Raw genomic sequence first — 16,031 nt, forward strand, 5'->3', positions numbered from 1 at the left:
GGGGGCTTGTGGTAAGGTAGCACACCATGGCAGAAGTGTGTGGCAGAGCAAAGCTTCTCACCTCATGACCAGAAAGTGAAAGAGAGTGAGGAAGAAGCTTGGATCCCATTCTCCCCTTTGAGGGCCACTTCCAATAACCTATGTCCTCCCATTAGGTTCTCCCTCTTAAAGGTTCTATCAGCTCCTTATAACACCATATTGGAGAATGAGTTTTAATTCATGAGCTTTTAGGGAACATTCCAGATTCAAACTAAGCATCTAACCCATGAACATCATACCTAGACTAGCTTGACTTGAATATGCTCTCAACACTTATATTAGCCTTTAGTAAGGCGAAATCATCTAACAAAAGCTATGTTTCATAGCAAAGTGTTAAATATCTCCTGTAACTTTATCCATATGGCACAGGACTATAGAGTATTAGTTGGTTATTTTTGGATTGTGTGGCAGACTGAGAGCTGTAGCTCTCATTACTGCCCAGCACATAAGAAAGGATTACACCATACGTTGCTAGCTGGGGAAAAGGTCAAGATTCAAAATTTGAAGTACCATTTTTACTAAGTGTATATTACTTCTATAGCATGGTAAAGTAAAAATAATCTTAAGTTGAACCGTTATAAGGAGAGGACCATTTCATTCTCAATATTTTTCTTCTTGTGCTCTTTTCCCTGTCTAAACTGTTCTTTCCTTGTGCTCCAACCATTCAAAAGATTAGAACTTTATTAGCAGATAGCCAAACCCACTACTCCTTTTTCCTAAGTTCCCAGGCTCATTTATTTCCCGAGAAAGAGTAGGGATATGCTTGAGTAAGCATCCAAGATCAGGAAAGGCCCACCATCCCCAGCATTTCTAACATACAATAGAATTATGTCATGATAATGGAAATGGAAAACTAAAATACCTTTATAACTATGTTTCATGAGTCCTAAGAGTTCAACTTACTATTTATACATGTTAATCCAGAACCTGGAACACCACCCCCAATGTACTCATGTCTTGTCCTACTGGGAATAAACAGTGTGATTTCAACAGTTCTCTACTGGCCAGTGCTTTATGAAGCCATTTGTTTCAGAAAGCTAGACTGTATTGTCTCTGTGTGTCTGCATGCTCAATCCACCCATTACCTTTATTTCTTTTATGTGAATTTATCCTCTACCACTTTATGGGTCCCCAACACCAACATAAAAGTTGAGCTAAATTTCCTTTCAGCTAAAACTTTCCCATCAGATATTGCACCTGTTTCTCTCTCTCTCTCTCTCTCTCTCTCTCTCTCTCTCTCTCTCTCTCTCTCTCCTTCCTCTCTGCTTTATTATAGTCAAATATTAAAATGCCAGTGCTCTTTCCATTTTTTCACCCTCCTTTTGCTTCACCCCTCAACTTCCTACCACCACCTCACTTCTCATTTTCTCAACACCCCAACCATGTGTCTCCTGCCAACACCCCAGTAAAACTAGTCTCTTCCTACCAAATACCAAGGACACTTTTTAGCCCTTTTCTGTATATGATGATGACATTGAATAGAGTTGATCATTCTTACATGTCTTTCTTTTAATTCCCCAAACCATTTTCTCCTAGAGTATCAACCACAGCTCTGGCCATTCTTAGCTTCCTGGTTGACTCTCTTTTTCCTGCTGCCCATTACAAGTTTTTGGTACTGATTAATAATCCTGCAGTCCTCTTCTCAACATGCCTCCCCATACCTGTCTTAGCTATAACTACAGTTAGCTTATAATTGTGAATTTTACCTCCAATTCTAGAGTCCTATTTCCAGTGACCTAATAAACATCAGACATCTTCCATCTCCCATCCACCTGACACCTGGGGATTTAGCTCAGTGGCAGAGAGCATTTACAAGCACACACAAGGCCCTGAGCTCTGTCCTTGGCCCTGAATTTTAAAAAATGTAAAAGAAAAAGAAAAAAAAACAGAGCTCCAATAAGGTAACACCACCTGACACCTTTAACAAACAATACACTCTGCTTCCTTCCTCTCAGTGTATGCATTAAATTCACTTAGTGTGCATTGAGTCTACTATGTCTCAAGCATTTTTCTTGGTACAAAGGAGAACTGAATAGGGAAAGAAATTCCTGTGCTTTTGGTTCGTTCAAGCTTGTTAAGGTTGTACACAAATGAGGAGTGCACATTGTGGTTTCTTCAGGGTATTCTCTGGGAGCTCATACTGAGTTGCTACACAACAGCACATGTAACACTGTTTTTTTCACCAGGCTCACTTATCCATCTGCATATCTATAGAATCAACTGAAGTAGAATTGTTAGAGACTGTTTTAATCTATAATATTTATTGACGTTCAAGGTTATTTTCCATAAAGGTGGCACCAATTTTAACTATATGAGTAATTTATGAGAACATCTGTTCCCCCACACCTTTGATAATATAGGTCTCAAAGTGGTTTTTCATCTGATTTCACAAATATTTGCATATAAATTAGCTATTGGTCTAATTAAAATTCTTTGGGAGGTAATCTGTTTCCCCCTCTGGCTAATTTTAAGCTCTTCTGCTTGTCTTTGATGTTTTATAGATTTCCTATAAAATTTGAAGGTGTGGTTCTCTTTTTATTGGCCTGCTTAATGTTTTATGTATCTGTGGTTGCATGACATTCATTATTTCTGGAAAATTCTCAGTCACTACTTATTTGCATAGTGCCTTTTCCTCTCATTCTCTTGACCTGAAACTCCAATTGAACAGTTAGTGCATGTTCTTTTCTTTTTTCCCATTATGCATCACTTTTCCATAGAGTATTTCACAGATTCCTTTTCTTTCATTTCATGTTGCATCTATTGAACAGTATTTATTTAATTTGACAAAGTAAAACAGTGTACTCAACAATGGTGAGCAATATTATGTTTTGGTGTATGCATACATTGTAGAAAGGTGAAAGCAAACCAATTAATATGCATTATCTCATCTACTTTTTTTTTGTAATGAGACTATTTAAATCTACTCTCAGCAATTTGTTGATAACCATAGTCACCACGATGCACAATACATCTCTTGAATTTACTCCTCCTAATTGAAATTTTATATCCTTTGGCCAACATCTTTCCAATCCTCCCAATCTTGACCCTCTTTCTGCTTCTGTGAGTTTGATTTTTTTTTAGATGTCACACTGTAACTGAAATCATTCAGTGTTTGCTTTTCTGTGCCTGCCTGACTTATTTCACTGAATATAATGTCCTTCAGCCTTACCCACATTATCATAAATGACAGAATTATTTATCTTTATGTATCTCACATTTTCTTCATCTATTTATCCATTGATGAGTTCTTGGGACATTTTCACATTTTATCTTTTATGAATAACGTGAATATAGATGCCTTCAACATACTGATTTCAAAACCTTTAGATTTATACCCAGTAGTGACATTGCTGGATCCTGTGGTAGCACAGTTTTTAAATTTTTGAATAATGCTTATACTATTTTCATAGAAGTTTTACTAATTTACATATATAGCAGCAATAATACAAGGTTCCCTTTTCTCCACAGTTTCACCAGCACTACTTACCACTTATCTTTTCCTTAATAATTCTGAAAGGTATGGTGTACAATCTCATTGTGGTTTTGATTGCATTTCCCTAATGATTGATGTTCAATCTGATGATGAGCATTTTTTTATGTGTACTAGTTGTCCATTTGTATATCTTCTCTTAACAAATGTCTATTTGGGCATTTTGCATTTTTTTAATTGGGTTATTTCTTTTCTTGCTTTTGAATTTTTTTGATTATTGACACCTTATTAGATGAACAGTTTGCAAATATTTTCTCACATTCCATACATTGTCACTTCACTGCCTTGTTTCCTTTTGCTGTGCAAAAGCTATTTGGTTGGATATAGTTATATTTTGTTTATTTTTGCTTTTGTTGCCAGTACTTTTGGGTTCTCATAAAAATAAATAAATAATTGCCTAGGCTATGGTCCTGAGTTTCTCCCCTATGCTTTCTTCCAGGGGTTTTAAGTTTCAGGCCTTATCTTAAATCTTGAATCCATTTTGAATTGACTTTTATATGGTGTGAGATGAAAATTTCATTGAATTATTCTATAGGTTTCCCAGCCCCAATTACTGAGAGATTGGCCCTTTCGCCATTATGACTATAAATGGGCGAATTTATTACTGGGTTCTCTACTCTGCTCTGTTAGACTACTTTCTGTATTTATGCCTGTACCATATTGCTTTGATTACTATAGCTATAAAGCACATTTTGAACTCAGGCAGTGGTAGGCTCCAGTTTCCCTCTTTTGTTCAAGATTACTTATGTGTCCTTACTGTGTGCTTTTCAATCTTGTATTTTTCACCTCTTCAATTCCCTGTGCTCCATGCTCTGAATAATTCCTCCAGACTTACTTTCAATCCATTCACCCTTTCTTCATCTTGATCCTGTTAACTGAGTTTTATGCTTCAATGATCATATTTTTATTGCTAAATGTCCAATTCACCATTGTGATATTGACTCTCAGTTATGTGACCTGTTTCCTTGAGTATTTGGTAAATTTTAGTTGCACACTCATATTTGGTCTCACTTGATCCTGCGTACTTAAACTAAGATTGCTTTCATCCAGAAAGACACTCAGGAATTATTGATCTGAACCCATTTCTTTCCAAGGTTTCCACTTGATGAGGAAGTTTCCAATTGAGATGATCCCAGCCCTGGTACTGATATTCACCTCCAAGGAAATACTCACTTCTATACTTATTCAATATTCTGGTTTCAGCTCAAAGTTATTTTTCTTTGCTTTTATTTTATTCCTCCTTGAATCTCATCTAGTTTCTACTAATCCATAAGTATATCAGGTAACTTGTGGTAACATTTCAGGTCTATCCCAATAAAGACAAATCTCCAAGGATTATAAGTAGAGAAAGAATCAATGGTGATTAAAGAGAACTGAAGCTCCCAAAATCGTGCAGGGAGCATGAGTCTCTGCCCCCTGGGATTTTAAACAAAGAAGGAAAATTTTCTACCTGATAACCATGGGTTCATCCAGAAATGAATTATCCATCCCTGTCATAAACAAATGTAGAATTACCTGCCAAAGATTCCAGAGTGTATGTGACTTTTGTACACATCTGAATTTTGGTTTTTTGTTTTGTTTTGTTTTGGGGGTGCAAGGGATTGAATTTAGGGGCATTCAACCACTGAGCCACATTCCCAGCCCTATTTTGTATTTTATTTAGACACAGGTCTCACTGAGTTGCTTAGTGCCTCACCATTGCTGAAACTCACTTTGAACTCGCGATCCTCCTGCCCCAGCCTTCTGAGCAGCTGGGATTACAGGCAAGTGCCATCATGCCCAGTCCAATGTGTGAATTTTGTGTGGCTCAGAATCCCTTAGCTAAAAAGCTCATGTGAAAAATAGTTTAGTACCACTGATTTCTATAGACTATGATCTGAGGGTACCAGAAACCATTCCACAGAGAGTAAGTCACAACCTAGTGCATGCAGAGTACCATAGGAGGAAATTATTCTTGGTAAAGAGTAATTTGAGGACAGAACATGAGAGAATCAAATATAGAACAGATATTTCAGATCCACCCCCCCACCCCCGCCAAAGATATTTCATGCCTGAGACATTAGAAATTAGAGTGAAATTGAAAAGGGACTTTACACTAATTGTGTTTAAATTGTCCAAAGAGAAGTTTATTGATTTCTCTAAAGTTATCCAACTTCCTACTTCAAACCAAGTAATCGCACTACAGAGTTCACTTTCATAACCACTAGAAAATGCTATCCTGACTTCCCATATTGTGCCTGAGTGAACGGGGCTAAAATCTGCCATAGCCTGTCTTGCTCTGATTTCAGAATTTAAAGGTGTCTGTCTTTAGCTGATACTCTTAGGTATCATAATAATATCAAAGCAGCTTGCATCTGTATCATCAACAAGATAGATGAATTTGAGTTTCTACCAGCCATGGAAAATCCATCTCTTTGAACTCTACCTATTATGTTGAGGATGGCTGTGGAAAAAAGAAATAAAGACACCCTTATCAATTTATAGATAATTTTGTATAAGCAAAACTTCATGACAAGGAGGTGAGATAAGTAGTATTTCTGGCTGGTTGTAGTTTCCTAACTCATACCATATTTGCATTAACATGCTACATAATGCATTTTTGAGACAAGTTCATTGAATTTTGTTGGTTATGCATTCCACTTACTTTTATTTATGTTTTCTAGATTACTACCCTCTAGATAGAACAGTGTTTTTCCAGAGCTGATAATTAATTTATCTCTATTCATTTAAATGTGACATGTTACCATCCGTGCAGTATGAGAGTTTTGAAAAGATTTTTTGAGGCCAACATTATTCTGACACCAAGCAATAAGAAAGCAGTACAAAAAAAAAAAAAAAACTACAGACTAATACCTCTCATGTTTGTATGTATGTGCATGCTCAACAAAATATTAATAAATTTAATCCAATTTCTTCTTTCTTTAAGAAGAAAAATGTCTTGCAAGTAAGTGCAGTTAATTCTGGAAATGTAGGGCTGGTTTAACATTCGAAAGTTGATCAATATAATTTACCATATAACCAAACTGCAGGAGAAAAAACACATGATTTTATCAGTAGATACAGAAAAATCTTTTGAAAAAAATTGAAATCTATTGATAATAAATCTCCTAGCAAACTAGAACTAGATGGGAATTATTTCCTTAACCTGATAAAGAATATCTAAAAAAAAAAAAAAAAAAGAAAGAAAGAAAGAAAAAAACTACACTATGCTTAACATCATATTTAACGAGGAAGACTTGAGATCTTTTCCCATTAAGATCAAGAATAAGACAAAGGTGCTTGCTCTCAAAACTCCTAATAAACATAGCACAGAAAGTCCCCACTAGCACACCACGGCAAGCAAAAGAAAAAGCCACACATTGGAAACAAATAAATAAAATTGCCCCTATTCTTAGGTGACATGTTATATATTTCAAAACTAAATAATTTCCCAAAAGGAGTTTCTAAAACTAAGATGTAAGTTTAGCAGATTTATACAGCACATGTCAATATACAAAAACCAACCCAACTTATATTTGTACACTGGCAATGAACACTGGAAACAAAAAAAAATACTTAAACTACCATTTACAACAGCTCCAAAAAAAAAAAAAAACTTAGGTATGAATCTAACAAAAAATATGCAAACTCTATAGGATGAAAAACACCAAACACTGATGAAAAAAATTAAGGAAGAGCTAGATAAACAAATTTAATAAGATGTTAATTCTCCCCAAATTGATCTATAGATTTAATACTTATACCAATAAATACCCCAACTATATTTTTGTAAATACAATCAAGCTGATTTTAAAATATATGTAGGAAGGCAAATGACCTAAAAAAATAATTTTAACAAAGAACAATCTAGAGGATTCATAATATCCAATTTCATGACTTATACTAAAGCGATTTTAATCCAAACTATATGTATCAGTGAAATTATAGACACATAAATTAGTAAGACAAAATGGAGAGCCCAGAAATAGACCTAAAAAATACTGCAAATTAATTGGAAAATGCTGTGGATAAATTGTAGCCTTTGCAACAAAAGACACTGAAGCAATTGAACATTCATATGAAAAACACATATGTACCTTGACTCATACTTAATCTTAAATAAAAATGAATCTTAAATGGTTTGTGGACCTAAATCTGAAATGTGAAATTACAAGTATTCTAAAAAGAAAAAAAATAGAGAAGAATATTTTCATAACTTTGGATTATGCAAAAAATTGAACACTGACAACATGGTACATAAGAGAAAATGATTGCTTGCACTTCATCAAAACTAAATCTTTTCTCTATAAAAAATGGTTAAAGAATGAAAAATAAATCTATACAAAATATCTTCAAGTTACAAATCCTATGTCTTTAATTTAAAAAGAACTATCAAAGCTAACAATAATAAAACAAATAATCAGTAAAAGTGAACAAAGGATCTGAACAGATATTTCACAAAGGAAGATATTCAAATTTCAAATAAGCACTGGAAAAGATCTTCAATATCTGAAAACCATACTGAGGTACCATTATTTGCTTCTTGAAATAACTAAGAAATAAAAAAACAACAAACAAATAAAACCCTTTAGAATAACAAGCGTTGACAAGGATATAAATAACTAGAACCCTCAGACCTTTGCAAAGTAGTAAAGCCATTCTAGAAAACGATTTGGCAGTTTCTTATAAAACTAAATGTACATTTACCATTTGATCTGTAATTGCACTCCTTATTAACCCTAGAAAAATAAAATCTTATATTCACACAAAAACCTGTGCTAAGAGCATATCATATTTAAAATAGCATTGTTCATAGTCAACAGAAATTGGAAACAGCCTGAATGTTTTTCACTGGTGACTGAATTGACAAATTTTAGTACAATACTTCTCAGAGATAAAACAAATTATAGATACACACTACACATTGAATCAAAAATGCATTCTGTCAAGTGAAAGAAACCAGACTCAAAAGTTTGCAGACCATATGATTTCATGGATATGACATTCCCAAAAATGCAAGATTGGAAAGATAGAAAACAGATAAGGGGCCCCAGGGGTTACAGCTGGGGGAGGTTAAGACCAAAGGGACATCATGCGGGAATATTTTGGGGTGAAAAATCTGTTCTGTATCTTGATAGTGGTTCCAAGACTCTACATATCAAAACTCACAGAACCATACACACAAAGTTTAGTGAATTTTACTTGATATAAATTTTAAAAGAATTTTAAATACATGCGTACTTACACACACACAAAAAATAATAATAATTAAAGAAAAAACTCTATCTAACCCTGAAGTGGGAACATGTAACTTTCTGAAAAATAAAGCAAATCTTAAAAACATGAAGGGAAAGAAGAAAGAGTGCTCAGGCTTGTACTACTCAGAACTCTAAAATGTCCATGTGTGAATAGTCACTGGGTTGCTTGTACACATTACTGTTCAGTTCACTGTGACCTCTAACTAGAGTTTCAAAAGAGCAAAAATGACATAATGAAAACAAAATTCTTTGGCATCCAGCTATTTTGTGACCCACAATCACACCTCCATTAGCTGGCTGCACTTAGACTATCTAACCTTAGAGTCTGTCTCTCGAAAGACGAATGTATAACAAGGGGACAATAAAGTCTGAGGTTGGCACATGCAGAACCAGAACTTCCCTGACTCATGCCAGAAAGCTAAAAGGTACCTAAGGCCTCTCTTCAAAGGTTTCTTCCTGAAGCCTACATTTTCCTGAAATGCCACCAACGGAAAGCATTTTATGCAGAATGTTTAATGGGAAGCTTTTAAATGGAAAGAAAATTAGGAGCTGAGCTAAAAGAATCTTGCATATACAAAACAATGGATGTGAAAATGTCAACATATTCAATTTTTAAATCACCTAGTGGTTAACTTACAGGAGACATTTGGCCTCTGCTGCTTTATAGTTTTCTGTTTTTCTCTAGCACCTGTAAACTATAGTCCCTGCAGGTTAAAACCTTCAGTCATACCAAGGAAGACAACTGACGACTGTACTGAAATCATAAGATATAATTATGCCACAAGTCTTGAAATCCATGCCCACAAGAGGTAGACTGTCAATCTTTGAGCTGATGCTGTCAATGTTGATTTAAACACAGACACACACACACACACACACACACACACACAAACACACACACACTACAGTTATCCAAATCCATGTCACACCAGCAGCCAAGGAAGATAGCCAAAAGCACATGTGTGGGCTTTGAATACATTGTAAAACAAAAATTAAAAAAAAATAAATACATATAAACACCTTCACTCCCTTAAAGTGTCTGGGCTATGATACAAGAGAAGACCTAAAGAATTTCAGACACTCAGGGTTTTCTGCACAACTGATGGAGGCTGAACCCAGTTATACTATGTCTTCTTTCTGTCTAATTGGCTGGGCCTCTGTGAGTGGCACAATACAAATAAGTGTTAGATCTCAAGTTTAAGATACCTATTAATGCATGAAAAAAGCCAATACATATGTTTCTAGATAAAATCAAAGATGATCATAAAGCCACTAAACAAATTATATACTACATGCAAAATTTCATTTCTTGTTATCCAAATTTTTCATTAGAGAATTCTGCCTAATTTCTGGGTTTAGTATTCAGATCATGCTGCAAATGTAGTAAATGTAACTGTCCTCTCCATTTCAATGGTAAGAACAAATGAAATAATATATGTGGAAATGTTTTTGAAAAGAAAATAGCACTACACAGAGGTAAGATAATATTTTAATAGCCACTGCTGGCGTGCTCTCAAAAATCAGTGATTTTTTTTCAGATAGGAAATATAGCAACTAGATTATTTTATATCTGTGATGTGTAAACACTGCTTAAGCCAAATTGAGCTGTAGTATAAGAATGGTGGTTCTTCCCAAGTGCTTTGCATGTGTGCTTGCAACAGATAAACATAATAAATTAAATCATCAACATATACTATCCACATAAAATTTTGATTTTTGAAGGCACCATAGAAAGATGTCTTAGGAAACATTTTTAAGATGAACATTTTCAGTCCTTAAACTTTTTTTTAAAAAATCACTTCTGCTGAGAATGACTTTGCTGATTATGGTGGTGTCCTGAAATGTTTAAACAAAGTTTATATACAAATGATGAAAGGGAAAATTCATTAGCAATGGCCAATCCAGTGTTTCCACTGTCTTAATCATTGATGACTTTAGGATGGTCAATAAAATGGATATCAACCATCTAGTATACCTGAACCATTTAAAACAAACAAATGAAATCCTCTGGATTACTTTCAGCTTATGCATTCTGATTAACTTACTCATTACTGAACTTGGCTTAGGAGTCCTGTGAATAGACAATAGATATTTCTATCAAGTTAGACCTTTGGATAACATTTAATACAATTGAGGAATTAGGTTAAATAGCTACAATTATTAGAAATGGAAAGTTAGAAAGGTTTCTAAAGCCCACGTAGTTTAACTACCTTATCATATACTGACTATATCCTAGGCAGTTGGCATAAATTATCTCATTTAATCTTTATAACAATTCCAAGAAGGAAAACTTATTAACACATTTATATATAGAGATCCAGAGGCTTAGCATTTAGGTAATTGGCAAAGGTCACACAGTCTATGAGTGACAGACCCGAAATTCCAACACACATGTGTTTGACTCAGAATATTTGCTTTTCTCTCTTTGCTAATCTACCACCAGCAGTGGGGAACACATTCCTCTTGGTACAACAAATCTTTGGAGAGCTCTAGCTATAGATCTTTTGATATTAAATAACTAACTAGAAAAATTATAGCATGCCATAAAAATTCAAGGTATCATTTGTTAACAATAATTACATTCTGCTCTTTTCTTGCTGGGGGTGGGGGTTTGTCTAAACCTACATTTTCCTTTTGAAGATAATTCTCAAAATTATAATCATTCTACCATACATTACTTACTTGACTTTCATTGAGCATATAGTAATCAAATGCCTTCCCTTTCCTTAAGAAAAAAAAAAAAAACAGCCTTAGGACATCTCAAATGTTGCATCATTTCTTGATTGAGATCCCAGTGTCCTGCATAATAAATCCAGATGATTTTAGCCGAAAAAAGTATTCATGCAGATGATATCAACCAATCTCCTAAGTACTAAAAGAACTTTGAGGCAATTCCTACAAACTATCTTATTCTATCTTATTCTAAATAAAATTATATTCTGATAGATATGCCTGTAGAAATTACCTGTAAAATATACCGCTAAGTAGAAGATGAAATTAAACTACTAAAGGGATAATTTAAGCATATTCATTTTTATATATGATGTTATATGTGATATAATTTAAACTTGCCCAAAAGTTCCATGTTATTATTATCCAAAATCATTTTTTATTCATGATAACTGTTGCTTACCTACAGCTTCAATGGGTTCCTACCCAATGGATCCCACCATCATTTCTAATCAGGTGCAAAACAATCACATGTGCAGAATTCTCATTTCCAAAGGGGAATGAATTCCATTGAAGCCATGTCTATACCCAGCCTAGAAAGCATTAGAATTCTAGAACAGTGTTATCAGGCTTCATAAAGATGGAGATAGCATAACAGATGAGTTTCCCTAATCTCTCCAAGACTCTCCCCCTAGATTCCTTTCCTTTGTCCACCTTGGAAACATTCAATTGGATTCCAAGAGTCTTTTCCTCCCCTCAGTTTATTTTCATGTCCCTTACAAGTAAAAGATGACCTCCCTATGGAGGACTTAGCCAGTGTCTTGGCCTACCTTCCAACCCTCAGCACAGGAGGCTCCAAAAGTGTTTATTTCAAGCTCCAGTGCCTCAAACTTGCACTACCAAGACCTTACATACTAGCTGGAGACAAACTGATACCTAATTGTTTTATGTACCAAGTTACTCCAAAAGCTTTCTGACACTTTTTCAAATAAGTGAGACAAACTCTTTTGCATCTCAAAAGAAAACAATCAAGAATAACAATTACTTGGAAATTCAATTTCTAAAGAAATTTCTTATAAAAGAAAAAAATATATAATGTAACCTGTTTATTATAATATAATTATAATTAAATAAATAGTATAATTCTTTTTTACATACAATTCAGCCACACCCAGGGATAGGTCCAAAAAATAAAACCCTGATATAAAATAATGACTATATAATCCTGATTTTTTTTCTATTACCCAACACCATAATTTATTCAACATTCAAAAACTGAGTATGCACTATATGCCAAATGCTAAAAATAGGCTTTACTATATTTAATATTTACATAGGGCTATAATTTTGGTTACCTTGATTCACATTTCTAAGAGCACAACAATATTCCTAAAATTATTATTTACATAGAGATATTTAAATAATTTTTCAAACAACACTATTTATCAAATAAACTATGAAAACTTAAAAAGGAAAAAAAGCAGGGATTTAGTTTGAGCTATCATATCTTCACTTCCCCCATTGTCAGGATTCTAAACCATCTCTTCCCCACAAGGAAATAAGACTCACTCAGGAAATAGCTAATAATCTCTCCAAATTACGAATAATATGTGTGAGCCTATACATGAACATCCTGATTACAGGAATAACCTCTACATGAAACCAAAGTAAGCATCATTCAAATTATCAGAATCCAAATGCAATGGAATTTACAGATACATATGTTGATCAATTTTGCATTGCCAGAAGTAATACATCCCACAATAAAAGCCTGATATAACATGCCTATCATATAAAACATTCCCAAATTAACGTGCAATTTATTTCAGTGTTGCAAGGTCATGGAAAAAATTTCAGTAACTAACCCTCTGTTGGAACCACCCAATGAGTTTAATTATAGACTTGTCTATAATGAAGCCTCTACACCAAATTCTTGCTTGGAAATCTACCCAGAATACTCTAGAAAATTTGAAAACAAATAAGATACTTGGTTATTGCAAAGAGACTTACAGTAGAAGCTCCTTTTTGTTCGTGGGTTCATCATTTGGTGATGTTTTCATCAGGAGTCATCATGCTTTTGATCTTTAATGCCGTTCTTCCTCCAAGGTTTCTTGTCCGTAATTTCCAAAACAGAGTCACTTGTACTAATAAGCCATCGTCCCATACTGTTTCCTTTTTTATGTGAATGTTACCCTGTAGATCGATTTCCTGTCCAACAACACTCAAAATGAACAAGCGCTGCTGTATGCAAGTGAAAATGTGCTACTTAAATCCTCTGTTTTTGCAGTTTGATTCAGGAGGAAATTCCCTGATTAAAACGAGGAATCATGTCCCAGATGTACCAGAGAGCTTAAAAGACAGAAGTTTCTTCCTTATGAATGAACATATCAAAGTTGCCAGCTCATTTATTCTCACTAGTTTTGTGGCTCAAGTACTATTTACACACACAGCATCCATGTGCTGTGTGCAGTCTGAAGAGCCTCCCAATTGCCACAGTAACAAAATCCCAACTATATTTTCAAATCAGGCTTAGTGTGCTTTGAAGTACATAATGCTTTCCATTCCTGAAAGGACAAAGAGATCTACATTGTCAAAGTTTATTTTTAAGCTCATGTGCTTGCTAAGTGCAGTGGCAAACAGACTTTCTGTGCCTGTAGTACCATTGCTGGAACCTATTAATGCAGACAGATGAATCATTGGCTACATTCCACTTAGGCTTTTATTTTTTTTTTCACCTTATCTAAATTGCATTGGTCACAATTTTAAAAATCAGAAATGTTATCGACTTTCTGAACTTGCTTGTTTTAATTTCATCCATACGGAAGCAATGTACGAAAGGTAAATAAGAGGAAGTCTTTGAGGAGCTTTGGCTGAGATTTTTTTAAAATGGTAATTAAAGGTAGATTTTGCTTCAGGAGGAAGGTTGAGGGACATTTGGGTACAGTAAAAAGAACATAAACTTAAGTGAAGAAGTGAAAGATAAAGATAAAAGGGAGAAATAGAGGAGAAAAGGCGAGAAAGATAGCAAAAGTCAGCAAAAGAGAGAAAGAGAGAGATTCCATTAGCAATAGTTCTTAACATATTTTCTTATTGTTGGGAAAGCAAATTGCTCTGGTTTGTATAACCCCCTACCAGCCTGCTCAACTCACCAAAATTAGCCCACATGTCATCTAATACCAGACTAAGACTTGTGGAAACACATTATTGCCCTATTAAAGCCCTAACAAAATGCAGCTGAGCAGTGAGCATTAGGTGGTAGGGTGACCCTGAGGTAATACAATCTGTATTATGGAATTTCTAGCCCAAATTTTAGACATCTGGTTTTGATATGGTAATAATGTGATAATATACATTAAATACGAGTGTTCAAGTAACATAATCCTTCCATCTGACTGAAACAATGAATGCTTTTCAAATTGTACAAGAGATAGTTAGATAGGTAGACAAACTCTTAGTTATAGGCACATACAAAAAAATGACACACACACACACACAGCAATAGCACATAAATTGTCAGCTGGATTTTGCAGAAATAAGAGGGAATTTTCACAAAGCCCTTCCTGCATGCTTTTTTCTAGACACTCCTTTGCTCAACTGCAGTAATTTGTAGGAGACTTGTCTGAGATTTAGGGGAATGAAAAAGGAATGTGAAAAACAGTCATGATAATTGGACCTGACAAAGATGTGAACCCTGGACCTTTGCTTCATTAGTGCCATCTTGTGCTGTAATCTGATGAAGTACCCAGTCACTGGCAACCTGAAAAAAATAAATAAACAAAATCAGATTATCCTTATCTTGTTAAAACTTCATGGAAAAGAGTTTCTGTACTTCAATTTCAAATATTATCATAATATTAGCCATTAAGTAATTGAGCGCTGTAAATGGGGCTAGAGTATAGGAGTTAAGCTCCCTTTAAATTAGCACCTTAGAATCACACCAGTTGGTGGAAAAGTACTAAGCCGGTAGCACTTGTTGACCTTTTACATTGGCACAGGAGAAGGCTGACAGGGTGACCTGGAGGACAGAGAAAGCACATGGAAATTGCTGGGACAAAAATCACTCTGGGTATGACAAATGTTTGATCACTCTGAGGTTGAGAGATAATGTTGATTGAAGGCTCAGGTGTTACAGAAGGGAAAAAGTTTTATAGTGGTGTATTGTGCAATCTATTTCCAGTTACCAAGTATCTACAATGCCCTAGGCTCTGTGCTGGGAACACAATTTTGTATGTTACACATAATATACAAAAATGTGCAAAATGGAGAGGTAGCAAAGATGAAGGAGTGATTGATTATGTTTAGCAAGGTTAAGGTGGATGTCTAAGCTGGGTTTGGGTAGAAATTGGAATTTGCCAAGCAGACAACAGGTCAGGCAATGAAATCAGCAACATTAGAATAGTACAGTAATATTACAATATTACAATAGATAAATGAAATGGCCAGGTTATTCTGAAAAGGACAGACAGACGTGAATTTACTGGATTCTAGAATCCTAGCAGAATTTGGGAAAGAACAAGCAAATTTGATCCCTCTTACTAGGCTGTGAGAGCTATCTAAAGGGAAAAGCCTTATCTTAAACACCTCGGTATCACCTG

General features: G+C 34.7%; 1 protein-coding gene across 1 annotated transcript in view; it reads right to left on the minus strand.

Annotated features, from left to right (window-relative positions):
- Kcnk2 (potassium two pore domain channel subfamily K member 2) overlaps nt 1–13,879 on the minus strand; it is a 191,375-nt gene extending 177,496 nt beyond the window's left edge. Inside the window, exon 1 of the mRNA XM_026387976.2 lies at nt 13,447–13,879. Within this exon, the coding sequence (XP_026243761.2) occupies nt 13,447–13,480 (34 nt within the window). The 5' untranslated portion in view covers nt 13,481–13,879. The remainder of the gene's footprint in view (nt 1–13,446) is intronic.
- Between the last annotated feature and the right edge of the window lie 2,152 nt (nt 13,880–16,031).

The sequence above is a fragment of the Urocitellus parryii genome, chromosome 9 (genome assembly GCF_045843805.1).
Source record: "Urocitellus parryii isolate mUroPar1 chromosome 9, mUroPar1.hap1, whole genome shotgun sequence".
Lineage (NCBI taxonomy): Eukaryota > Metazoa > Chordata > Mammalia > Rodentia > Sciuridae > Urocitellus > Urocitellus parryii.